Genomic DNA, 26,929 nt, shown 5'->3' on the forward strand with positions numbered 1-26,929 from the left:
GCAGAGTGGCTTAATTTGCAAATTAATATAAAAGACTGCCAAGAGCAAAAAGGTGAACCATGGCGGGGTTTCGAGAACTGGAGTGGAGAAATCCTGGGTTCAAATATGGGTCAAGTGTGCGAACCGGCTTCTAAAATGAAATGAGTTGATGGTCTCAGCCTGACCACCAATGACTGCACGTATAAAACTCAACGTAACATTTTGTTTTGTCGCTTGATTTAAACCGTTACAGCTCTGAGAATGAAACATTTCCGTGAGGTTGACATGCCATGATCAATACTTTCAGGCCATTAAAAAGTTGTGCCCCTTAGTGTGGATAATGATGCCTATGGACGTGACTTGAGAAGTGGCTCCATCCTTTGACACACACACAATGCTAGCTGCACAATTTCGAATTAGAGACGTCTTCGTCTCACGACGTGATGACGACAGCTCAATTGGAATATGACTGGGATAAAAATCAAAAGCAAATATTTAAACAATCAAACACACGGAAGCGTGACCAGCTTACGGTGAGGACTCGTACACACAATGCTCCGATTCCCAAAATGGTTAGGCACAGCAATGATTTTCACGGCGTAAAACTCAAACGTGCCAGCGGGTGGCTGTTTTCCCGAAAGTAAAATGCATTAGAATCCCCGCTGTGCTGGCACTGAAATAAAGTGGCAACGTGCAGTCAATTTGGCTGGCGTCCAGCCATGGCATACACGGTTGAGGAGTGGCTGGGCCGCAGAGAGGAGGGGGTGGGTAGTGGGGGAGGGGGCGGGGGAGGACAGGTGGGCTAGTTTGTCTCGGGCCTCGAGATGCGAAAGGGCCTCAGGAGGGGTCTCAACTGGCATTTTGCTTCAGGTCTGCAACATCCTTTTTATGGTACTGTCGAGCGAGGTTTTCAGGGGTCACCCTTCCACGCTATCAGAATTGTAACTCAGTTGGTTGAGAGGCAGGGCTCCCGATATTGATGTTCCAATCCAGGCCAGATTGGTGGATGCAGAGCAGCCAGATTAATAGATGCAATGAACCCATCGATCCGAGTTCAATTCCCAGCTCATTGCTCCGACCCTTGAATCAAGCAGCAACCTCTTTGGGAGCGGATTGTAAACAATACATATCACTGTAAGTACGTTGCACTTCTTTCGCACCGTACGTAGCCAACCGTTCCCAGTCCCTTCAACGTGGAAGTTGCGGGCTGCAGCCGATTCGCCCCTAAATGATAACTCGGCCCTGAGTACGTTTGAATGTCCGCACAAAACATGACAACGTGTCCACGAGTTTGGGCCTCACCTTGCGCGCCATGATGATGCCGGAGGGCCTGTGCAGCACCTTGTTGACCACGCCGCCGTTCCCGGCGCCGAGCTCGCTCAGCTTCTGGAAGTCGTCATCCTTGAGCTCGCCCACCTTCTGCTTGTCGTGCAAGAAGGCGTCCAGGCGCTTCTGCTGCTCACGGTCGACCTCCGAGTCCCCGTGCGCCGCAGCGGGAGGGCCCTCTGGCCTCAGGCCCCTGGTGGGGGTAGCGGGGGGGGGGGGGGTGAAGCGAGGATGATACAATTACAATACGTGACCACAATCAGCCACTATCGATCCACTGCTAGATGAAGGACTGCTCAAGCCCTTGCCGTGGTGTCCTTCGCCGCACCTCCGATTAGCACGGTTGGCTACGTACGGTGCGAAAAGAGGTTCAACGTGCATGCAATACATCCCTTACGGCCCTACGATTCAGCAAATACTCCGAGTACCGGAGCACGAGCTGATCTCGTTTCCCCTTCTCCTCTGTGGATATCCTCTTGAGAGCGTTCCCTCTTCCGACTGCCACTCAGTCGTTATTCTCGCCCACTGGCCACCAATCCCTTCTAGCGGACGGGTCCTGCTCATGGCCAATTTTCTTCACGGTCAAAATAAAGAACGAGACGTCTCCTTCTTTATTTTGACTTTGAAGAATTACACACAATACGACGTGGATTCATATGGCACCCGCACAGATACAGTGAAGATATATGTTTTCTATGTTTTAATAGGCAGAGGAAATAATGGCAACGTTTGAGCCCAAACTTAACGAGAAGGGACAAACGAGGCTGACAACCCAGTATTGTTTAACAAGCCTACTCATGAGACCCAGAAGGTCGAAACCTAGTCCAAATTGATTGTTCACATGCTACATCGGTCGAGAAGGGCAAGAGGCTGATGACATGCAGAGAAAATAAATGTATGTGGAGAGATGTAAGGATTTTTTTTTATTTATGTAAACCTGAATCTGCCTCGACTTGAACAGGGGCAGGGATTCGACAGCACGGATTGCTGGGGGTGGGGAGGGAGATTCCAGAACATGAGGGCAAGCGGCGGATAGTGACAAATCCCTCACTGGGCAAAGGGTTAATTTCAGACTTCGACAGAAAGAAAGCCTTTGTCGCTGGAACAGGGAGTGTGTGGGAAGTCGAGTGAGACATTGCAAGTGAAGGGAGACTGGCAGTTGCGAGTCCATGTAGGATCTTGGAAGAGACGGTGAGTGTGATCCTACAAATTGATCCAAAATTGGAGGAGAGTTGGAGAGACGCAGCATCAGCACTGGCAGCAGCAGCATCTGCATCAGTAGCACGCATCTGCATCAGTAGCACGCATAGCAAACGGCAGCAGGGCCCTTTACCAGCACGAGGCTTTAGTGCCTTGCACCAAGCTGCACGCCGTTGCATTGTGGCGCTCCAAGTGTCTCCCCTGCAACCCACTGGCTTTGTGCTATTAATAGGCGTCTTGTAAACATGCAAGAGCGCATCTCGCCGGAGTGGTGTGCAGTGACACGTGCGCACAGATCTGCATATACAGTAGATATTACAGTAGGTATTAGAGTAGGTATTATGTAGCCTAACTCATCCGAGTCGGTATCGAGATAATGCAACTTGACATTCCCATGGCGGCGGCCAGTCTAGACACAGCACGGGGGCTCTGTTGCCTTCCCTTAAAACTGGTGCTTATTTTTGTTTTAAAGAAAACCCAAATCGCGTACTCTTTTTTTACTGAAATTTCCACACCTTTGCGATGATGTCAAGCCATCGATACGCTCATACGCGACGACTTAAGGACTGTAACAACAACAACGTCCTTTGTTTATCCAGGATAGCCTTGCTGAGCCTCAATGTAAATTTTCAGAAGGGTACCACTTTGGGCACCGTTGGCCAATTCTATTCATGGGTGTTTTATTTCATGCGGGAGAAAAATCAACCAAAGCACCCGAGAAAACAGACCTAACCCCGCACAGATAGATGCAATAAATTCATCATTCACTTGCAACGGAATCTCGTGGTTTTGGGGAGCGTCCACCAAAACTCTCGCGAAATCTCCACGCGATCCACCACCCCCGCCCATCTACCTCCAAAAAAAGCGCGCCACCACGCATGCACAAACAACGCAGGTGCGACACGCCTACGGCGGACGAGTTGGAGGACAAACCGATGGAATAACAAAAAAAACCCAAGCCATATTGTGGTGTTTACCCTCTTGTCGCACTTGTCCCCACTGTAAACACCATCAAGAGCCGGGGCTCTGGCTGCGTCCTCAAACACCGGGGGGGGGGCTGCATCCCCAGCGTTCCATCCCCATAGCCTCTCCCTCCGTGTGCATTTACGCGGCAGTTTACACACAAAAGGCAGAGATCCCACCACCACCACCCCCCCATGTAGACTCGAGTAGCACCTATGAAGGTCGTGGGCACGACACCTGACGAGGGTTGGGGTGGCTAACACACCACGCCCGACCGCCTTTGTCTCCCCCCACACACACAGTGGCGATGTTTACTACACACCGCACCAGGTACTCATTTGAGGCTGAGTCGACCTAGGGGAGACCCAGGACCATGTTCAGATAATCTTCACTTTGCTGGTGTTGGTGCCCGTGGGCGGAAATCGAATTCTGGTCGCCGGGTTCGTAGCACAGCGCTCTAACCGCAACACCACCGCTCCCCCTTCCCCACACACACACACGCAAAGACAAAGATCCCCCGTATAGCTTCAGGTGCTGTTAGCGAGCACCTATTAAAACCGGTACCACGAACGACGTGGGCGTTTGGAGAGAGAGGGGGGGGCGCTGACGTCTGTTCCGTTTTTGTACCCACGACACCAAGTGAATGCGTTCACACTGAGTCTCTCCAGGCTCGGTTGAGACATCACTCGCCACTGACGTTGGAAGTGGCGGCGACGCGGACTCAGGTGGCCGAACGGGCTCTGACCCTTGAATGAAGCAGCCCGTAGCGCAGTGCGCTTATAATGACATTACACCGCCACGCGGCACAAACACCAACACCACACAAGGCCCCCCCTCTCTCTCTCTCGCACTACAACTCACTCGTTGTTGATGACCGGTGGAGCTTCCACCACACCTGGGTTGATGGTGAGGTTGGCCGGCTTCTTCTTGGCAGGCATGATCTCGGTGGTGGTGGTGGTAGTGGTGGTGTGCTCGTTGTTGTAGAAATCGTGATGCCCTTAAGCCGCCTCCTCCAACCACAACCAACGCGCGCGCGTATTCCCGTGTCGACTTCTCTCGCTGCGTGTCTCTTGCTCCGTTCACGTTGCGTCGTCCTCGTCTCTCTCTGCGTCTTTATGCGCTTTGTCGCTAGAAGATTGTACGCCTTGTCAACCGTTCACGAGCAAGAAGATAGCTCTCTGTGGGTGTGTGTACGGGGTGTGTGGGGATGGTGTGTGTGTGTACTCAAAGCGCAACCCACCCCCTGTTACAAACCTGACGCGGACCTCCCTGTCAGCAGCGCCCCGCGCGCGTGTCTCCTACGCAACACGCGTGTGCGTGCTGGCTGTGCGTAAGGTGTGTGCGTCTCCTCTCTTCTCACAACCATTCCTGCCTGGCCTAGCCTCTATGAGCAGCCCTAGACGGAGAGACGGACGAGGATGTTGTGGTCCGCGTATGGTTAGCGAGCGCGTGTGTGTGTGTGAGCGTGTGTGCCTGTGTATTTATAGGTGAAACCCGAACCGTGCCGATGCTGAACGGACGCTTTGTATAATGGCTTGGGTGATTTAAAATGCATGCATGCATGTGTGTCTCCCTGTCACCCACGTGCTCTCGCTCTCTCTCTCTATCCCTCTCTCTCTCTCCCGTGCGATTGAAAACCAGGCAGCGTCCGTACGCTTTGCACATGAGGCTATACAGTACGATATACTTCCTCAAAAAGAACAAACCCCACCCCACAAACATTCGTGCTCGGTAACGTCCAGCGCCTTATAAGCCGCCACCCCCAAACGGCGGCCGCACAACGTGGGGGGGGAGGGGGGGTCGCTGTCAAAGTGCACGTGCTTTTGAAATTGACTCCAAATAGCATACACACACACAGCGCCGACAGTGAACGCGGGTTTGCCCGCCGTTTGTTATGAACAGCCGTGTATGATCGTCGTGTTTGTGTATATCGGAGTGTGACGCGTGGCGGGTGAGAGGTATAACCTTTTGCTTAATGAGGGACCGAGTATGACTTTCAAATACCATTTAACACACACACACCTAAGCGTTATCACACAAAAAAAATAGGGCTCAATTTTTACAGGTGACCCAAGCATGCTAAAATGACAGCGTCGACAGATCGAAAAATTCCCCCCCCCTCCACCAACCGCCCTCTGTAGTACCCAATTATATTAGATGCTTGCGTACGGCAGCAACATGTTTAGGAGATGAATACCAATGCCGAGGTCCGAGCGTTGGTGTACTTTTGATATGTAATGCGGCAAATATGATTGCAGTGACGGACGAATATCGCTTGCGGGCCCTTTTTCGAAGCGGTAGGCCTCGTGTGGCCGTGGACGGTTAATGACGGTGTTGGTCAGAGGTTGCAACCCCTTGATCGTGAAAATATTACAGTGACCAATCTCCTAGTCATACTGCTTAGCCCACCGCCTATGGCATCTGACGTGTGTTGTCGTATTGGGAGGTGTTATCAGAAATATAAGGTAATCACGCAATTGTACTGTTTATGAATGTTTGTCAATGTGTATGTTGAACTTATATCGCACCGTACCGAGCCACCCGTGCTAATCGGAGGTGCTATTTTTTTACCATATACGTTAATAATTGTAGTGTGATGTTTTGACAAAATTCAGCAATTGCCATTCTGCTGGTGGTGCCCTCCCCACCCCCCCCCCCAAAAATAATTGAAAATGGATCCAAAAAGCTTTGGTTGCTTAAACCAATGCTGTTAATAAATATTATGGAAGGTTGATAGACTAAAATAAGTAGTTTAAAAGGCCTGACTTTACTGATAAGACCTGAAGGTCAGTTTAACACGTAAGCTTTCGCGACCAATATCATCCATAATAGAGGTTTTTGGGTGATCATGGAAGACCAGAAGGTCAAAACCGCTCTAAACCTTGCCCGATTAAAAAAAGCCACCCTTTTATAAATCGTCGGTCCAGAAGGCCGCCATCGGCTGATGCACTGCGCAAAAAATGTTTTGTTTTCATGCGGAAAGATACAGACGTTCGTAAATGTATGCACAACCCATGCATGATGGTCTAAGCAAGGAGCATCGTGTGCAATCGACGCGTGCACTCCGGAGGCACATGGCATTGCAGGCAAAAACATGGTGTCTGTCGTCCCTGCGTGCATCGTTGTAGTAATGTTTATGGGCTGACTGTGGCTCACAAAAGGGATGTTGTACATGGACCTAATGCAATCTGCTTCAGATGAAGGCGCCCATTCATTCGCTCATTCACTCGCTGAGTGCTGCTGCGTTCGTTCGGCGTTACAGAGAGCGGTGCCCCCCTGATGCAACTTGGAGAGGGCCCGTGGATGTGTGTGGTTTGGATTTTGGGAGGGGGAGGGAGGTGGTCTGGGTTAAAATTACGCCTCTGTGAGACTGTGATAAGCAAAGACAATATACAGATAATAATTATGATCATTGTCATCATAACTGTGGATGTTTACAACAGGGGCGTCCAGAGGTTATTGCACTGCACTAGTAATCTGGCGACCAGAGGCCGATTCTCCGCCCAAGCTAACATCAGTAGCGAGTGATATCTGAAAACCGGACCTGCCCCGACCACCACTTTATGAACCCACGTTGGCCAACGTATGGTCAAACAATCTCCATGACTGACACGGTATCGGGAGACCTTTATCCAGCAGTGGATTGACAAAGGGCTGTAATATGAAATGTATACTCTGGTATTAATATACGGGTATGGTTTACCATTAAATAAATAAAATAGACCAATGTTTATCAACGTCACGTGTTTAAGCAGACAAACCCTTTGGCCAGTTTAGATTTTTCTGAGTTTCATCAGCAGGGTATGGCCAGACTAACAATTACACATTTTGCTGCACTGCGCCGAACTGGTTTCAATTGAAATGCGCATAATTTCCAAATCTGTATTTCGTGTTTCTTTTTTACATTGGCATACAATAACCGAACCAGTGAGAATTATGCGACTTGGTTTTTAAAGTCCACTTTTCCAGCAGGGTGGACAATGGCGTGTTCAACGTTACAACAACAAAAAAACCCCATCAGATTTGGTAGAAAATCGTGCATACGCATAGATTACGTAACGCTTTCCCAACGTGAAAATGTATGTCTTTTTAATTCGCAGTATTGGAAGCCGGCGGGTAGCTGTCAGGACAAAACGCGCTAGTATATTTGCATATACACATGTCTTGTCTTTGCTTTGGAGTGTGTCTCCGAGTGTTCGGCAATTCCTCTTTGTTCACACGTTCAATTCGACCGTATACTACTAGATCGTCTTTACAAGGTTGCATAGTGTTTGCCCTCCTGGTTACGGACGGCAGAACGAAGCCAAAATGCTTTCAATGAGTTGGCAAAGCGTTAAGTAAAAAAGAATACAACGGTGAGATTCTGCCCCCTGATGGTGCAAGGTACACATTGTCTCGATACCTCTACTTTTGAAAAAAAAAACCACAAAACCCGTTTGGAGCAAAGGTTAGAAATGCTTGCCACGCGGAGTCCCCACCCCGTCCAACGTCTCTTTACTGGAATGTCCTTTTTTTAATGAACTTTTCACTGGCTTAACGTCTAAACGTTTAACATAATTACTCGGTGACGCTGCGTTGGCAATGGTACAAAAGCACAAATACCGTAGGTACCTTTACCCCTCTTAACGAGGGTAATTGGTTCCACGAAACCGGTCGTTAAGTGATCTGTTCGTTAAGCGAGTGTAGGAAGTACACGTTAAAGACTTAATTCGTTCCGACAGCATCGAATGAAAACAATGCCTCAACGCTCATGAATGGACGGCGCTGATTGGCCGAGGCCTGGTCAGACCACTTTGGAGCTCGCCGATTGGATGGAATTGTCGGACGCGTGCTCATCGTAAGCCCGTCGTTAACAGGGGAATGGTCGGTAAGCGAACACATTGGGCTCTATGGAGGCCCGCCGTGAAGCAGATTAGTCGTTAACAGGGGTGGTCGGTAATAGGGGTTCTACTGTACTAATACAATCTCAATCCCACTGTGTGTGGACGGCCTTAGAAGGAAAAATATATTATAGGTGATGTTTCAGGCAATGCCCCTTCTTGACTTAAAGCTTTCGTGACTGCAGGAATTCATATTCCTGGGTCTTTCGGTAAATAAATAACAAACAAAAAACTACTCCTGATAAAGATTGCTTGTGTTGCGATGGAAACGTTGTAGTTTAAAAAAAAATATTTTCTTTGAACCTTTCTACGTGACTTTACCGAAAGACCCAAGAATATAATTCCCCTTCTGTTATGGGATTACGAAAAAGGGCAATTGCCCGAAACGTCGCCTATGATACGTTTGAGTTGTTGACGATTGCGTTCAAGTTAACATAAAAGTCTGCGCTCTGTGACTACCATACTCACCTCTCTACCATACTGCACCTCTCTTGTTTGTCCCGAACCATTGGTGAAATGTGCAGCTTTCCACATTCCTACGGCAGGTACCAGAGGGCTATATGCCACATGTACGGGGCCTTCCATAAATGACGTCACGCGATTTTTGACGATTTTTTATCCCCCCCCTCGTCACACGGCGTCACAGAAAGTCAGACCCCCCCCACTCAAATGTGACGTCACAAAGCTCTGCCCCCCCAAAAAAAACATTTCCAGTTTGAAAATAAAACATGCTTCAATCGCTTTAAATTATTGTCATTGTAGTGCGTATTTCATGTGTTGTTATACACATTAAATATAGAATTGTTATTTAAAGTTGCGCATTTTGATGTGACGTCACATTTCTCAAACACCCCCCCTCGTCACACATCGTCACAAATGTCTGACCCCCCCCCCCCCCTAGGTGCGTGACGTCATTCATGGACGGCCCCTACAGCAGCCCTTTTGACCATACTTCACCACGATAGTGGAAGTTTCGTGCAGGCGGGGAGTATATACATGAGAGCATAGAAGTACAGTACGACGGGCAGCATAGTAAAAGGAGCTCTAGATAACCCTTGTACAGGGTATTTGGCCTACTCTTCCACGCTGACAAGACGTCTTGAAAATGTATGACCCACACACGACCACAGTACCGGATGATAGTACTGCTGTTGTCTAGTGATACAACTCTGCTGTATAACTTGTGGCTGTGTTCCTCAGAGGCTAATTACAGCCGCCTGTAATTCAAACCGATACGTTTTTTTGGGTTAGATCGCGTAAATATGAATGTGTCGTTCAACCCGCCACCACCCGGCACAGCCAATTAGTAACAAGGTTTGTCACGTAAACAAAACGTGCCAATTCGTGACTAGTTCAGCACACCGATGTGTTGGTGAGTAAACGCACAACATAATTAATTCGAGTACGGCGTGTTGTTGCCGGTAATTACAACCAGCAACATCAGGTGACGGCCAGAGTTGTGGAGAAATCCTCCTGTTTCGGTCTTAAATAGAGGCATAAATGTGATGTCACTTCTGAGCAAATCAGGTGCGAAAACCAGATTTGGGGGGCTAATGTATTTCGAATTGTAAATGTTGTAGGTTTACTCTCCAAACACACCGATGTGCTGAACTAATAGAGAATTGGCATGTTTTGTTTACGTAAACAAACCTTACTAAATGGCTGTGTCGGGTGGTGGCGGGTTTTATGACACATTTATATATTTGCGCGATCTAACTCAAAAACCTCTATTATGGATAATATTGGTCGCGAAAGCCTACGTTTTAAATTCAGACCGAGATCTCTGGTGTAGACAAGTCACTGATGATTGCACACGCAAACCTCCCATTAAATTCGGCATGATTTGCCACTTAATTTCGCTACAGATTAAAGACTATTGGTTCACTTCACACTTACAAATGTCATACACATATCGGGTTGACGGTCATGCAGCAAACACAAATTCATTATCGCAGTGTGTGTGGGGAAAATTCGCCACCTATCGTGTAAACATTAAAAGGGCCATTCAAAAGTCGAAGTTTTTCGTGAGACGTTTTGTGCAAGCGGATTGGCTGTTTGTTTTGACCATAGTTCAGCCCTATGGCCAGCACAGACAATTGTAGCCATAGTCCAGTATATAAAGTGTTTCCCTTCACTGCCCTCTGCTGCCCACGCCTGTTATTAGGTATGATGCTCACCAATCCAACTATGATCCAGTCTCAACCTGGCTTAACTTCCGGAGGTCGGGCGCGCAATCCAAGCGATGCGGCCGAAGGATGTTGTAACATTACCGGTACAATGGATTTGTTTTGCGTGTTTTACGGGTTGAACCGCGTGTCGTTCGTCAGGGTTGTGCGACGTTTCGCTGCGAGATTCTCCAGCGTCACGTCGAACAACACAGCACGCGGTGACAACTCGAACACATAGGAGAGCCGTTTTGAAAACGAATCTCACGCGATCATCATCAGCGTTCGTGGTTCTCGGTGCAACGCCACAACTCCCTCAATAAATACACGTAATTTTGCCGCGTGTTCTGCTCTTTATATGTGAGTGACATCGCTGTGTAAACACCCCCCCTCCTCCCACTCTCTCTGTCTCTCTCCTGGTGTAGACTCTAGATGGGTCCGGACCTCACGTTGAGCAAAGAAATTGGATTGTCACCGTTTTTTTTTCGTTCCACGCGAAACATCGCACGCCGTGCCCCAGTGCCATTCGGCGTTGCATTTCCATCAAGGGAGTTTGTATTAAATTTATAATCACAGTGGAAGCCAGCGTTGCTTCTTTATTTATTTACGCACAAATGCAATTAGGGTATTGACTCAATGCCAGACGGCAATTTATGGCGCATTGGGTAATGGATACAGTACTGCCGCGCGTGAATTGTTGTATTACGCGTTGCGTGTTCTGCCTGTCATGGTCAGTGAAACACAAAGTAGTATGTGCAGCCCCTTGGTCAATCCGCTGCTGGATGAAGGCATCCATGTCAACTCCTTTATCTATGCTTTACCTTATTACAGACCAATTCAGACCTCATTGGTCACCTCGTGCCCTTATAAATCTCAACATCTGAACGTTCATTCTACAAAGCCCCCCATCACAAGGGAGAAACACAAATAAATAGACAATTTTTTTTCCCGTATTGAAATGGCTGTACGCCGTATAGACCTGAAAACTCAATTGTCCCTGTACAAGAATAATACGGCGTATAGACCGTGTGGGTTGACAGAAGGCCCCCTCCCCCACGCCGTGTTTTGGCCATGTGAGTTGGCTTGACCATACTTCACCACGCCGGTCGGTGCGAAATTGCCATGGGCAAGGGGGTTGGGGGGGGGGGGGTGCTCAAAACCAGCGCAGATGTCACTTTGCCACGCCGATGGTAGCCGTGGGTGGGAATTCCAACTCGGGTGGCCGGATTCGCAGCGCGGTTGCGCTAATCGTGGGAGCTTCATCTAACTTCTTACTCACCCACGACGGACTGCAGGGGGCGCTGCTGCCCCGTTACGAGGATCCTTCACAGATGTACAACAACAATTGCATCGCCTGTGCCAATCCACTGCTGGATGAAGGGCCTCCCCACGCCGTTACGGTTTTTAGGCAGCAGCAACAACAACAAAAACCGGTTCAGATATTTCCTTGAAGACCCCACCTGGTGAATCAAACCGTTGCCTTAAGTGCCCTGGCGATGAGAAAGCGTTTGAGACAGTTGTCCACTGCTGGATGACGGCCGACGCCTAACCACGCCTTTGCAAGACCGTGAGGATTGAGTTCACCTTCTCTCAACCACGATAATCAGTGCGGGTTGTTAAAGGTGGAATTCTGGCGGTCCGAGAGAGGTCCATGACCAGTTCAGTTGTCACTCGCCACTGATGTTAGCCGCGGTCGGGAATACAAGTGGACCGTGCGAGATTAGCGCAGTGCGCTAACCACTACCCCACCGCTCCCACCCTCATTAATTTAAAGAACTGCTGTTTGCGTTGAGTTTGTTGTTCCGATGAGCACGGCTGACTACGTACGGTGCGAAAGAAGTTCAACATTCGTACATAGCACGGCATAACCGTATCCAAGTAATTAAGCGGAACGATTAGAATAATAACGCGTTCCACATACTTAAACACGCGTTTAAGGATTATGATTTAGCCAACACTCATTGTAACTAACCTATTCCGGACCGTACCAACTCGTCTCGCAGAGGGGGGGGGGGTGTCCATTAGCAACGCGGTAACTCACACAAAGACAAACGGCCACGAACATAAACACACACACACGAAAATAAATCACATCCTCCCATTAAAATACCGCGACTTCGCCTCGCCCTGTCATTAAACGTCCACGTTTTGTGCTCGAACTCATCCCGACGCTAGCGTCACCCCGAGGCGTCCACACAAACTCCCCCCCCCCCCCCCCCCCCCGACAACTCGGATGTTCGAACGGCCCTAAAAATGCGCTCGGAGTCGTTACCTCGGCGACTGAACGCAACCGAGAGACTGCGATCTGAGAGCTCTTAAAGTGTCCACGGACTGCCCTTGGGGGGGGGGGGGGGGTTGTTTATTGGTGGTGGTCGTTGTTGTTGTTGTTGTTGTTGTTTTTGGTGAGGCTATTTGTCTCGAGGAAGAGGGGGTTAGGGGGTTCGATCCGGGATCGCGGTGCCCCGCGGCGGACCGAGCGGCGATGTCAGGGTTGGTGGGGCACGGGGAGGCGCAGCGAGTCGGGGGAATCCTCCTCAAGGTAGTCGCTCCTCGTCATTCACTATTCGCTCACTCGTCATTGACCCTCTATCCGCGATTCATTCGCTTTTCATTCTCCAAGCTGCTCTTCATTCGCTCGTCATTGACCCCGTAATTCGCGATGCAGTCACATTACGCTCACCTAATTTTCTCTTGATTCACTCTGCATTGACTCATTCGTTTTTCATTCACCTCTTTAACTGGGCGCATAGGGTGTTCGCTCATGGATGCTTTTTTTTGTTAATTCACTGTTCACGATTCACTCGTCATTAGCTAATTTGCTCACTCATTTACTCCGCATGATTCGCATTGCCATTAGCACAGTTGGCTACGTACGGTGCTAAAGAAGTTCAACATACGAATTAAGCGCGATATTCGCTATTCACGTACTCCTCATTCACTCATCAATCATCTCACTGTCCTGTCATTATCCAGCCTTAATCAATACGTGCACAGGGTATTAACCACTCAATATTCACAATTCATTGGTCACGTCTCATCATTCACTCTTCGTCATTCACGTTCACTCGGTACATATTCTGTACTTTTAAAAGACATTAAATCTCAAACATTAACCGTCAATAAATACACGCGGTATTCGCTCTCTGTTAATCAGTCACATTCATATCGCTACTATAGGGCATCTAAACACGGTGGGGGGGGAGGGGGGTCCTTTAATATCAGCAGGATCGGTGACCCATACAATAATTCCACACGCCACATTGATCCATATCCCTCGCTATGGGCTGTGGCTACGAGTCACTTGTTCACCACCGCAGTCTTTCGGGTGCAACTTTGGTGATGCGTTCACTACCTCGCCTCCTGGTATACACAGCAGGCGACCCTGACGCCTGCTGTATATATTTGGAGTTTGCATGTTTTTTTCCCCCGTGGTCGCGTGGATTTTTCTCCTGGGTCCTCAGGTTTTTTTTTCTTCCCCCCCCCCCCTCCACATTTAGATTCGACATCACGCGTTTCGAGTATTTGGTTTGCTAGAAAGTTGCACGCGGCAAGCCACCACGCTGAGCTATCATTTGTCACCAAGTCGCTTCTGATAAACAGCTACGCGACTCAGTGGGCCTTAGGGGCCGTCCATAAATGACGTCACGCACCTAGGGGTGGAGAGGGTGGGGGGTCAGACATTTGTGACGATGTGTGACGAGGTGGGGAGGGGGGGGGTGAGAAATGTGACGTCACATCAAAATGCGCAACTTTAAATAAACATAGACAACACGTTCTACTTAATGAAATAGACTTTTTTAATCAATGTTTTCTCCTACAACATCAGAGTGCAGCGCCACATTAAATACGCTCTGCAATGACAATAGTTTAAAGCGATTTGAGGCATATTTAATTATTTTGGGGGGAGGGGAGCACAGCTTTGTGACGTCATATTTGAGGGGGGGGGTCTGACTTTTTGTGACACCGTGTGACGAGGGGGGGGGGGTAAAAAATCGTCCAAAATCGCGTGACGTCATTTATGTACGGCCCCTTACCTGATGAAATAAAAAAACTAGTTGACTTTATATGTTTAAGTGTCTACCAGCGATCGGGAAAAGAATCAGTGAGAAGTTAATCCCTGGGTATCGGACACCATTCTATCGTTCTGGGCCCGCTGCGAACATCACTCGCCACTGGAAGTTCAACTCAGGAAGCGCAGTGCACTAACCACTGCGCCACCGCTCCTCATTCAATACAAATCGCATTACACCATTTAATATTGTCAAACATGTTTTCATTACCGTATTCAATTCAACAACACTGCGGTAATTCATTCGGTGAACGTGTCCAATTTAATTCGCAAGTGTATAACTAGTCACACTCAAAGCATGCATATTTAAAATAGTAAATGGTGGATTAATGATTCGGATTTAACAATTGATTATTTTCACTATATCGCATTGACGTAGCGGCATCTAGTGGCTGGAGGGGGTTTCGCGTGACACCCATGTCGTAGGATTCGAAAAGGTTGATTATATTATCATGCCTATATGACGCGATTCGATGCCTTCGTGGGTTATCGATGCCTCCATCAATATTCGGACCACCCCATTTCGTAGAGGGAGGCAACGTCCTTTTTGCCTGTAGGATCTGGATGGTCACCAGCATTGATTCAAGCAAGCAGCGACGGCGCCGCTGATGAGACACCGCGTGTCGCGAAACCGATCCCCGGGTTTGCTTGGGGGCCGTCCATAAATGACGTCACGCACCTAGGGGGGGGGGGTCAGACATTTGTGACGATGTGTGACGGGGAGGGGGGTTGAGAAATGTGACGTCACATCAAAAGGCGCAACTTTAAATAAATATTGAATTGTCATAACACTAATTGTTATAACAACACTCCTACAACATCAGAGTGCAGCGCCACATTAAATACGCACTACAATGACAATAGTTTCAAGCGATTTGAAGCATGTTTTATTTTCAAAATTGAAATATGGTTTTGGGGGGGGGGCAGAGCTTTGTGACGTCATATTTTAGGGGGGTGGTCTGACTTTTTGTGACGCCGTGTGATGAGCGGGGGTCAAAAATCGTCCAAAATCGCGTGACGTCATTTATGGACGGCCCCTTGTCCCTGAATCGACGCTGGTGAAACGATGCGCTCCCAGAGATGGGCATGTTTGCGGCTCGGTCACAAGATGCACGAAGGATACTATTGTCTGTTTTATTGATTTAGTTACATTATTGGGTGAATCAATACCCCCGGGTAAAATGAATAACATTTAGGAGCCTCGTAAACTGAGAACGTGAACGTTGCTTTGATGACTGCATAGTGCTCCCTCTAGCGGCGACAGTCTTACATTGGGTGCATGCAGTCTCTTCCATGGTCTGCCTAACAATGCACAACTTTATCTATATTCGTGTCTGTGTATAGGTGTGTGTGTGTGAAGGAGGAGCGGTAGTGTAGCGGTTAGCGCGCTGAGCTACGAACCTGGCGACCCGGGTTCGATTCCCGCTCACGGCCAACACCATTGTGTCGATTATTTGAACCGGTCCTGGGCCTCCTTTATGTCGACTCGAATGGAGTACCTGGTGCGATGTGAACATTGCCACTTGGTAGGCCCTCTAACCCATGGACACCGGTGCAATTGCACCGCCTGCACGCTCGATGGTTAGGATAGTTATATTTGTGCTGCACCCTGTGGCTAACAGAGCTGCATCGCTCGCTTTCAGATGTTCTTCTGCGGCCGTCTGGAATGCTCTTCCTTTCGAAATTAGGGAGCCACTGCAGCTATGCACTTTGAAATCTAGATTGAAAACTGATTTCTTTAGGAACTGCTATTAGTTTGTTATCCTTCCCCCGCACCTCCGATTAGCTACGTACGTTGTGAAAGAACTTCCAACATACGTACGTGACGTACCCGTGCAGGTGAAGGAGGACCTGGTAAAGCTCAGGGACGGGCTGACGCACATCCGCATCCATGGCGACGGAGAGGTCATCGACATTCAGGCCCTGGATTCGGCCATCCTGAAAACGGAGACAAGGATCCAGGTGTCGTATGCAGATACAAAGAAAATATACACGCAGTATAAATTGCCACGCTGCGTTGGCAGCTTAAAACGTTCGTCAGAAGTGTATTAAGTGTAATAGACGGCGTTTTGGGTAATGACAATTTTTCAATTTTTAGGGAAATATTGTTGAGTCATGTGTTTTTGACCTGCCCTGTGTGTAGTTTGATTGCTTTCTCCTCGTGCGTGTGGGTTTTCTCCGGATACCACAAACCCTTCCAAGTTAAACTAAATTACTCTTTGAGTAACTGGTGACATACGAGAAGTGGAATGTTTCTTAAAACAAGTCATGGGGATTTAAGGAGGCATTTCGAGGTAAATAAGGATACAAACAAAAATCATAAAGTATTAATATATCTGTGCAATTCAACCATTTTTCACCTATTTAAAAGATTTGAGCAGGTTTTTATTTAATATTTTAATATGCCACTGCAGTACGGTTCTCATTGCTCACACTAAGTAAACAATGGAGCAGGTGTTTTAAAAATGTATGGTATGTTATTACATGTTTTTAATCATTGCATACTACTCACTGCGGCGTACGGTTCAGAAATACGGTCATTCTGCCCAAAAAATGGAACAAAAACTGAAAATGGTGGAGAGATGCATGCTTGGAATTTGAAAGAAAGATGAGCACGTGGATGAGAGAAAATACGCAGGTTAAATGCATAATTAAAACTATTTGGGCTAGGGCGAGACACATCGCTAAACGGGATGATGGCCGATGGTCAAGAACAGTGATGGAGTGGCAGGCGAAGAGAAGAATGCACCCAAGGAGGCTGACCGCTGAGGGGAGATGGAGCGATGAAATAAACTCGCGCGCAGGCGCCGGGTGGATTGTTACGACGCTGGATCGCGGGAGATTGCGAACGGCCTGGGGAGGAGGCCTTCACGCAGCAACGGGCTGACCGCAGCCGACGGTGATCGTCGCGACGACGCGGGTTTTATTTCGTGTAAGCCATTCGCTAGGTCACAGGTTACTTTCGGCACATCCTCCTCCCTCAGTGCTACGCGGAGGAGTGCCTGGACTCGCTCAACAGCCAGGTGCTCACGCTGCCTTCCCTCGACGAGACGGGCACGCAACGCGAGGCTTTCATCCAAAGGTGCTTTGAACCTCTCCATCTCCGCGGTTCCTCTTTTGGCCCGCTACGCCTCAGTAAAAACAGAATGTTTAAAAACAAGTACATTTTTTTCAACGTAAAAATGCAAACCCCTTTGCGCTGAGATGGCGTTCATAAAAGTACCCACATATCTACGAGAAAGGGAGTCGGGTAATGAAACATGCCTTTGTTACATTTTATTCACAACCCGCTCTTGCTGGTCGCTTTGCATTTTTGGCCTTATTTTTATTGTACTTGCCGATGAAATCCGCCTGCCACCCCCCCACCCCCCCCGCCCCCCCCAAAAGCCGTGCAATTTTAGTTTTGTTTGACTCCCTCCTTTTCAGCGACCCCCTGAGCGAGGCCCTGAGGACTCTACGGAAGCCGTCAACGGGACGGGAGGGTCGCGCGCTGGAGTCACATAGCTCGCCCGGAGTCCGCGTAAGGCTCCTCGCGATCCGTGCACCTGACCTCGGCCAAGGGTCTGCTTGATGACCCACAGTCATGAGTGATGTCACCGGAGCTATTGGGAAGCCACTGGAGCTGTGCACTTTTAAATCCAGATTTAACACTCACTTTTGCCGGACTGCTTTTGTGTTTAGTTGGTTGTCCTTCACCCACATCTCGTACGGTTCGAAAGAGGATCAACATACATGCAGTCAGCTGGGCTCGGTGGCGCACCTCTCAATGCAGGGCTTTAGTGGTGGGGCCAATGGGTGGGTTGCTCAGAGATCAAGTGTGGCGTGAGTGACACCCACCCGCAGTGCAGAGGGGCAGCAGAGAAGAGTAGGTCACTCTTCAATTATGCCGTGTTGAAGTGTTACCCCCGCTTTTTACATCTGAGCTTTCTCCACTTTGCAAAATATTTTATGCTACATTCTTTGTCATGACCTTTTTACCCCCGATGTTATTCCAGTTGTGCTATCGGCCTCATGCCGTGCGACAAAGTATCTCATACGCATTCTCACAGGGCAGTCAAGTCAAGTGACAAACGAAACTTACGATGATGAACATTTTATCTAATTCATTGGTGACCTGGCCAAGACCATCAACTCACTACACATGTGAGATCCCAGTTTAATCACAGGTGGCTGAATACTGAATTCAAAGCCAGGATTTCAGCGGCACTGGCTCAGTGCTCTGACCATTGCTGAGCCCCACCTGGTTACATCTGCTAACTCCCTTCACGCAAATGTGCACAGCTAATTTGTCAATCCACTGCTAGATGAGGACCTCTCACGCGCCGTGCGGCTCGTGAGGGGTTGCTTGACCATACTTCACCCTCCCTGGCCTGTGTGGGCTGGTGAGCATGTAAGCTGGAGCGTAGCACAGCACAACAGTGGATTTTGCTGTGAGGCCCTCTGCCGACAACACTACCCTGCAGCACTAGCAGCCTACAGCACCTGCACTATGCACCGTGGTCACCCAACCAAGCACTCTCCAGATCTGACACGAATGGGCACGTTACCAATTGGTCTTAATTACAAGTATAAGCTATTATTAAAAAAAATTATATTGCGCAATGTGCATTGCTTTGCCATTTTAAATTAAATATCTCGTATTGTGTAAACTCTAAATGTCGGGTCGTTCACGTAAATTTTATTTCACGTAAAAGCACCTCTTGAGACGCCCTTTGTTGATGGTGCAGCGCACTAATCAGCCGCGGTGGTGAGATGTAAACTACCTCTCCTGGTATACAGGAGGTTGTGGGTTCGATCTTGACCCTGATGCCTGTATATTGTTGGAGTTGGCATGTCTCTCTCTCTCTCGCTCCCCATGGTCGTGTGGATTTTTCTCTACGTCCTCCAGTGTTTCCTTCCATATTTTAGAATCAAGATGCGTTAAGAGGATTTGGCTGCTTTACATTTCCACGCGAGAAATCACTTTGTTGAGCTATCATTTGTGGCCAGGTCGCTTCTGAAAAAGAGCTGTATATACCTCAGTGGGCCTTACCTAGTCAAGTATAAAAAAAATAGCCTTTTGCCCGTCCAAGGACGGGTATATTGCAAGGGAAAAGCAGACCGAGACGTGATATTATTCATTGCATTAATGCGTGTGCAATTTGTAAGGGCGCGGTGACACAGACCTATTTCATTTTAAGGTTATAATCCCTTGTTCATCATGACGTCCTTTTTACTTTGATGTCTCAACGACAGCGTCACAGAGATCACGTGACGTGAGGGTTCTGCCTTTGTAGTGAGGGTTGTCAGTTGACGCCGAGGAAGGGGGAGGAGGCGACTCAGCCCCTCATGTGGAGTGACGTCAGCCGCTAATTATTATGAATGGTTGGGGTATCCATTTGGAGGACGTCACCTTATAATGATTATTAATGAGGAGGCTGTTCGATGTGGAGTGATGTCACCTGCTCATGATTATTAATGAGGGTGCTCCATGTGGAGTGACGTCACCTGCTCATTATTATTAATGAGGGGGGTGTCCATTTGGAGGACGTCACCTGCTCATGATTATTAATGAGAGCGGAGGGTGCTCCATGTTGAGTGACGTCACCCACTCATGATTATTAATGAGGGGGGGTGTCCATTTGGAGGACATCACCTGCTCATGATTATTAATGAGGGGGGCTGGTCGATGTGGAGTGACGTCACTTGCGCGTGATTATTAGTGAGGGGGGGTAGTACTCCATATTGAGATATTCAGTGACGTCACCCACTCATGATTATTATTGAGGGGTGGGGGGGTGTCCATTTGGAGGACATTACCTGCTCGTGAATATTAATGAGGGGGGCTGGTCGATGTGGAGTGACGTCACGAGCGTTAAGGAAAGACATTCCTGGGTGATTATAGTAGGTATAGTTTTTTTATAGTTTAATTTTAATATTCTTTAAAAAACTATCGATTGCGTTTGGCCGATTTGGTCATGGGGCGGCATTTGTCGTGAGCGAACCTTTACTTCCATAATAAAGGGGTTTTTGGGTTAGATCGCATAAATATATGTGTCGTTAAAACCCGCCACCACCCGACACAGCCAACTAGTAAGGGTTGTCACGTAAACAGAACGTGGCCAATTCGTCACTAGTACAGCACACCGGTGTGTTGGAGAGCCAAGCCAAAACATTTACAATCTGAGTACGACGTTTCGCCAGTAATTACAACTAGCTTCATCAGGCAACAGCCAGATTTGTGGAGAAGTCCACCTGTTTTGTTCCTTATATCGAGGCGTAGTTGTGGTGACCACACTTTACCTACTTGCGCCCCGCTCGTCGCCCGTCGCGCTCGCGCTCGCCCACCCGGTCGATTCCTCCCTCCCCAACTACCGTGGTCCTCCTCTTCATCTAACGCAGCTGCGGCAGGCGATGGAGGCGAGGATTCTGTCGGACCCCGAGAACCCCCAGAACAGACCGCTGTTGTGGGACACGTACGGCATCCAGCTGCCCACCGTGCGGAGGCGCGAGGCTCAGGTGAGGCGGCGCTCCATCCCCGTGGGGTGGCCATGGTGCCACCGTTGACGGCAGAGTACGGCGATTTGACGGTCACCGCGATGCGTCAATGTTTTAACTTTCTTTTTTTGCGTTGTGTGCCTGCGTGCATGGCGTTGTGTGTTGAAGTTCTTTCGCATTGCATATAGCCAACCGTGCTAATCGTAGGGGCGGGGTAAGGACAAAAAACTAAAATCAGTGAAAAAAAAGAGTTTTCAATTCAGACTTTGAAGGGAACGGCAGTGTTGCAGTTAGCACGCTGCACTACGAACCCAGTGACCCGCGTTCCATTCTTGCTCACGGCCAACACCATTGACGATTCTCTGAATCAGTCTTGGGCCTCCCCTAGGTCGACTTAGCGTCAAATTAGTACCTGGTGCAATGTGTAAACATTGCTCCTTAGAAGCACAGCCGGGCGTGGGATCTGCCTACCCACCCCCTCATGTGCCGCGCTGGTCTTCATAGGTGCTCGCTGACAGCACTTGCCCCAAAAAGTCTGCTAAGGCTATGCAGGGAATATTTGCCTTTGACTTTGCCACCAGTTGTTGTTTAAGTTGCCCTCCTTCCACCTGGTCCCTGTCAGATGGCGACTTTGGAGTGGAAAATCTCGCTGGGGTGTTTTTGGCTTTGTGTTCGACGGAGGTCACGAATGCATTCAGAGCCCAAATAAAGTTATAGCGTGAATGTTATTCATGGCTGTGGACATCTTAATTCATAATATCATCCTCCCTTAACTTTGTACTATAATTGTATTTTACATTTTTATCGCCTTGATTTCGTGCTTTGCTGTACCCCGAGTACGAATAAAGATTGATTAAATGTTATTAAACTGTGGTTCACTCAACATACGTCTGCCATGAGCCGTCTAATCGCTGCAACTTTACAATCTCTGTCACTTATAATGCACGTGCAGGCAGAAAATTATCACTTCCTACAACCACCTCACCATCAATTAATTTGCAAGATGTTTTACAAAGCACTAATTTAACGGGTAACAGTTATTGTCTTTACAACGTATTATTACATTTAAATCTTTCAATTAATTAAATATCTTGTCAGGAAGTTAAATATTTAAGAAATCTTAAGTGAGCCACCGTAATTACCATGAAGGGATATTTTAGCTAAAAACGGACCACACCATAATCGTGGATCTTGTATTCCGGGATACACATCGTGCCATTGCCGCACCCAGAAACGATTCGGCGTCTAGCGGTGTTGACGCAACTTTACTTTCGTGCTGCCAATGGCTCACTTGATTTCGGTAAAGTCGCGTAGAAAATCAAACAATAATATAATACGACGTTTCGATTGCAACGCAAGCAACCGTCATCAGGTGAGAATGAATGAGAAAACAACAACATCGTAAACTTAGAAACACAATGCAACACGACACAGAGAGCCGGACAACACAACAGCAACACCCCACCTGGCAGCAGTCACGAAAGCTTCGAATCTAGTTTTCACTTTATTTCCTCGGCTTCACCCGGCAGTTTTTTTTCCTCCTCTCCTCCTCCTGGCAAGCTAGGCCCTGTTAGCGCAGACATCTGTCCTGTCTTGTTTGGCTGCCCGTCCTGATAGCAACATCCATCTGCCCGCGCCCAGCGCTCGTCCCGAAAAGTCAAGGGGAGATACGCCCCTACACTGTTTGTCAGTGGATCCACGAGAATGATTAATGGTGTGTTTTGTGGCAGCAGGCTATCCGTAAACACAAACCCCAGGGAACATGGCAGACACTTTCTAAATTTCCACTTCGTGGCAGTTTTTCTTCCGAGATGAAATGCTTCTTTTTGACAATGTGCAGTTTTTCAAATCGGCGGTGCGGAGCAGTCATGTCATGATATGCCGCAGCCTGACTGTGGCTCTTAAATTTTTCTTCAGCACGAGTTTCTGGTAAAGTTAGCAGGTAATGCAGCCTACAGTATGCAGTGAATGTAATGTGCATGACTAATGTGCATGCAAATGTATGAAAGCTCTTTAAGCGCTGCTGTGAAGTGTTCATCATCATTGGCCACGATCTGTCCACAGAGCTGGGTGAAGGCTATTTGCCACCTCTCTCACGGTCTTGCGATGCAACGATCCATCTTGCTCCTCCTTATACACGAGCGGATTCCATCGCTCCATCTCCACGGTGGATGGACTCTCGGGAGCGTTCCTTCCTTTGACTTCCACTCCGTTGTTCGTCTTGACCACCGGCCATCACCGCTTCCAGTGATGTGTGCTGCCCATGCCTCTATAGTTTTATAGTCAATATGATGTCATTGACTTGTTCTCTAATTGTGGGTTCTCCCATCTTTATGTTTTTTTTATCCATGAGGCATTTTATACGATATATATTTTAAATAAGGCTTTCACCCGATTGGCCTCTGATTCAGTAGAATTTGTTTAAATGCGGAAACTCTGAACCAATTATATGACATTTATGGTTTCATCATCAGAGTGAGATTTATTAATGGCAAGAGCGCTCTCTGTTCATGACAGGGTCCCGTTCATCTTTAGTGGTAAAAGAAGCAGTGAAGACAACGCAATAACGCAATTTGTACATGTGTACAAAACGAAAGCTCTTATGTTCTACGTAAATATTTCACTTTGCGAAGCACGCAATGATCTCTGGGTCGCGAGCATGGCTTATGTACGAATACAAGCGTCACAGCGCTTGCAGCTACAGCCAAGCAGGGGGCACTGGTGCGTTCAGTTTCCTGAGTTGGGACTTGCTGGCAAGAACAATAATGCGGAGTTATGGCAGAGGCACCGCGACGCGTGTCCCACCATAAATCACATCTTCGGCGCCGCGTATCTACTGACCGATTTTTCTTCCGTGGGCTCCCGGTCTGTCTGACCTCTGCCACGCGGCTTCCCGACGTTGCTGGGCTCGGCACATTTTCGCCCTCGTCGCATCGGCGCTTGAAAATAACGCCACCAGCGTGCGGAATAAATTCCTCGGGTTCTTCGCGAACGGACGCCGGCAAAAGGTCGCGAAAGCGAGGTTATGCAAGTGATACGACACTGGAGAGAATGAAATATAACGGCAACCAAACAAAATATATTTTGTTCGGGAGCGTTGTGACGGGTAATTGATGGCTCTTATGTTGCGTCCCTTGGTCCGTCTCGTTTCAGCTTCTTCCCGGGAGGCTTCTGAAGAGGGGAATTCCCGAGCCCCTTTCTGGCCGCCCGCCCCTCCACAGAGGGCCCATCTCTCTGCCTCTGCCTCCCATCCCTGATAAGGATGGCCGAGGAGGTGGGTTCATGGTGAAAGAGGCAGCTGCCGATGTGCGTGCAGCATTTTTATGGGCACTTGTGGAGATGACTATCATCACCACCACCACCACCGTCGTCATCATCATCACCATCGCTTTAATTTGTACTGCGCCTTTTGCACCATATCTGGAAAGCACCCCCATTCCCGAAACAATCATTGTACAGCAGAGTAACGCTCAAGTATTATGTTGCTCTAGTGTTATAATTTTCAGGTTTATCCTGTGGGCATTCCAGAATTACGCTTTCAGGAACTGTGATGCAACGACAAGTCAATGCTATAATCATTAGTTGTATCACCGCAGACAAGATCAGCTGCCCAGGTTGAAAATGTAATAAACAGCTTTGTGAGTTATTGAGAGGTGATAGAAATGAGCACTTTGAATTCAAGTGTGGGTATTTCAAAGCCAGCGCATAGTTTCCTTGGCAGCCCATAGAACGTACTTCAGCGCAGGTGTAAATTTGTTCATCTGCTTTCCTCTGAATAGTAAGAGTTCCGCTGAATCATGCACTGCAGATAAACACAAAATTGTATTTGTATGGCAGTGTGTGTATTATTATTACTGGAGAGCTGGCCGAGCCGAATTTCACAGGAGGTGTCCTGCCAAGTTTTTCGCAGTAGGAGGGCGATGATTTCTATGTGTATTCCAACTGAATCATTTGTGGGTAATTTTTCAAATGTTTGCAAAAAGTGGACCATTGCGCCGGCACACAATGGCCCACTCTTGGCGAATGACGTCACGCGATCTGTAACGTTCACTGTGTAGTGGGTGGCACGTATTTTTTTTTTCACGGAGGATTATACCCGTAGTATTATGCAGGGTGGCCGCTGGATTTGAACCCTGAAACCTCTGCGGCAAGCGGCGGATGCGCTACCGCTGGGCAGGGCCACCTCCCGATGTATATAACACACGTATGATAGCGCACGTCCAAGCCTAACGTACTGCCGATGTATTAGGGTCAGCGCTCTGAAACCATTTACGTCACGGACCAATTTTCAACGTGATATGTGAATGATGGAAAAGCTGGTCACATCCCACCAAGTGTCTCCGCCAGTGATTGTAAATCAGACACAAACAGTGCAGCGGTGTTGGCGGGTTTTGATAAAGAGCGCAGTTGGTTCTGGTCAATATGAATGTGTGCTGTGTGGAGCGGAGTCACTTGTGACCAAATCACCAGGAATGCACCCGATATCCTCACAGCTTGGCAGCTGAACAGGCTTGAGTCTGGATAATGCTTTGAGGGGTGACCACCGTGCATAAAGCAGGAGCCGTAGGCTGCTGCAGGACCACGTCGTCAGCACATGGCAGTGCGGCAAGATCAATCGTTGTGCTGTACTATGCTCCAACACCTGCGCTCCCTGCCTTCACCAACCGGTACAGACTAAATTGAGAAATATGGTTAAATAACCCCTAAGGCACGCATGGTGTGGGGAGGTCCACAACCAGAAGTGGACTCATCAAAGAGCCTGTGCCATGTAGATGCACACATCATGTATGTAGATGCACACATATGTATATGCACACATGTATGTATATGAACACATATATGGAGTTGCACACAGCATGTATGTATATGCACACATGTATGTATATGCACACATCATGTATGTATATGCGCACATCATGTATGCATTTCCACACATGTATGTAGATACATGCATCATGTATGTAGATGCACACATCATGTATGTATATGCACAAACCATGTATGTATATGCACACATGTATGTAGATGCACACATCATGTATGTAGATGCACACATCATGTATGTAGATGCACACATCATGTATGTATATGCACACATCATGTATGTAGATGCACACATCATGTATGTATATGCACACATCATGTATGTATATGCACACACCATGTATGTAGATGCACACATCATGTATGTAGATGCACACATCATGTATGTATATGCACACATGTATGTGGAGTGCTCTATGCTGCAGAGGAATGTGGGTTTGGATCGCGCCTGCGTGGTGCGTTTCGTGATTTTGTCACCAGAGGGAGTGAGTTAACAAAAGCCTCTGGTTTGCTGTGCATTACGCTGAAAAGGCCCTTCCAAGTATACAAATAAGATATTTTTTTCATAAAAGGGAAATGTTTAGCATACTTCCCGACATGCAACAAACTTGAAATTTGGCATGTGGGTAGCTTCCAGACTGTACACAATGCAAAAGTATAAAAATAGACTTTTGTATTTGGGGGGGGGGGGGGCAATAATGGATATATTTTGCACGGCAAGTGAGCGCTGACGTCACATCTGTGATGTCACCCGCATGCGGTCGCGTTACACAGTATGCCTGCTGACGTCACGCATTCCCCCCCCACCCTCCGCGTAGGCCGTGTATCCCGCACAATTGTGCTGCATAGCTGTCTCGCGAGTTTCTAAGTCAACGCGACTATTTTGAGCTCGCTCTTAAATATAAAGCAGAAAATACATCTGTGTTTGTGCGAAGCAGCAACAACTCTCGAACGCTGAGCTCTGACGTCATGAAATTTGCACAGCTGATGCTGTCTGGAATTTCTACGGGAACGCGACGCTTTTCAGCTCGCCACGTCATTCCCTT

The 26,929-nt window shown here is 48.1% G+C and overlaps 2 protein-coding genes across 3 annotated transcripts in view; one reads left to right on the plus strand and one right to left on the minus strand.

Moving 5' to 3' along the window:
• Positions 1-5,215, minus strand: part of MAP2K1 (mitogen-activated protein kinase kinase 1) — a 28,089-nt gene extending 22,874 nt beyond the window's left edge. The window contains exons 1-2 of the mRNA XM_032948421.2: positions 4,330-5,215; positions 1,282-1,498 (exon numbers count right to left, since the gene is read on the minus strand). Coding sequence (XP_032804312.1) covers positions 1,282-1,498; positions 4,330-4,406 — 294 coding nt within the window. The 5' untranslated portion in view covers positions 4,407-5,215. The remainder of the gene's footprint in view (positions 1-1,281; positions 1,499-4,329) is intronic.
• A 7,650-nt stretch (positions 5,216-12,865) lies between these two features.
• The window catches only part of IQCH (IQ motif containing H), a 70,086-nt gene continuing 56,022 nt past the window's right edge, over positions 12,866-26,929 (plus strand). For both annotated transcript variants that reach the window (XM_032948456.2, XM_032948463.2), the window contains exons 1-6: positions 12,866-13,052; positions 16,422-16,544; positions 17,567-17,664; positions 18,009-18,102; positions 20,964-21,080; positions 24,213-24,333. In XM_032948456.2, the coding sequence (XP_032804347.2) occupies positions 12,996-13,052; positions 16,422-16,544; positions 17,567-17,664; positions 18,009-18,102; positions 20,964-21,080; positions 24,213-24,333 (610 nt within the window). In that variant the 5' untranslated portion in view covers positions 12,866-12,995. The remainder of the gene's footprint in view (positions 13,053-16,421; positions 16,545-17,566; positions 17,665-18,008; positions 18,103-20,963; positions 21,081-24,212; positions 24,334-26,929) is intronic.

Source organism: Petromyzon marinus, chromosome 1, assembly GCF_048934315.1.
Source record: "Petromyzon marinus isolate PM22_M1 ecotype Great Lakes invasive population chromosome 1, UKy_Petmar_22M1.pri1.0, whole genome shotgun sequence".
NCBI classification, from domain to species: domain Eukaryota; kingdom Metazoa; phylum Chordata; class Hyperoartia; order Petromyzontiformes; family Petromyzontidae; genus Petromyzon; species Petromyzon marinus.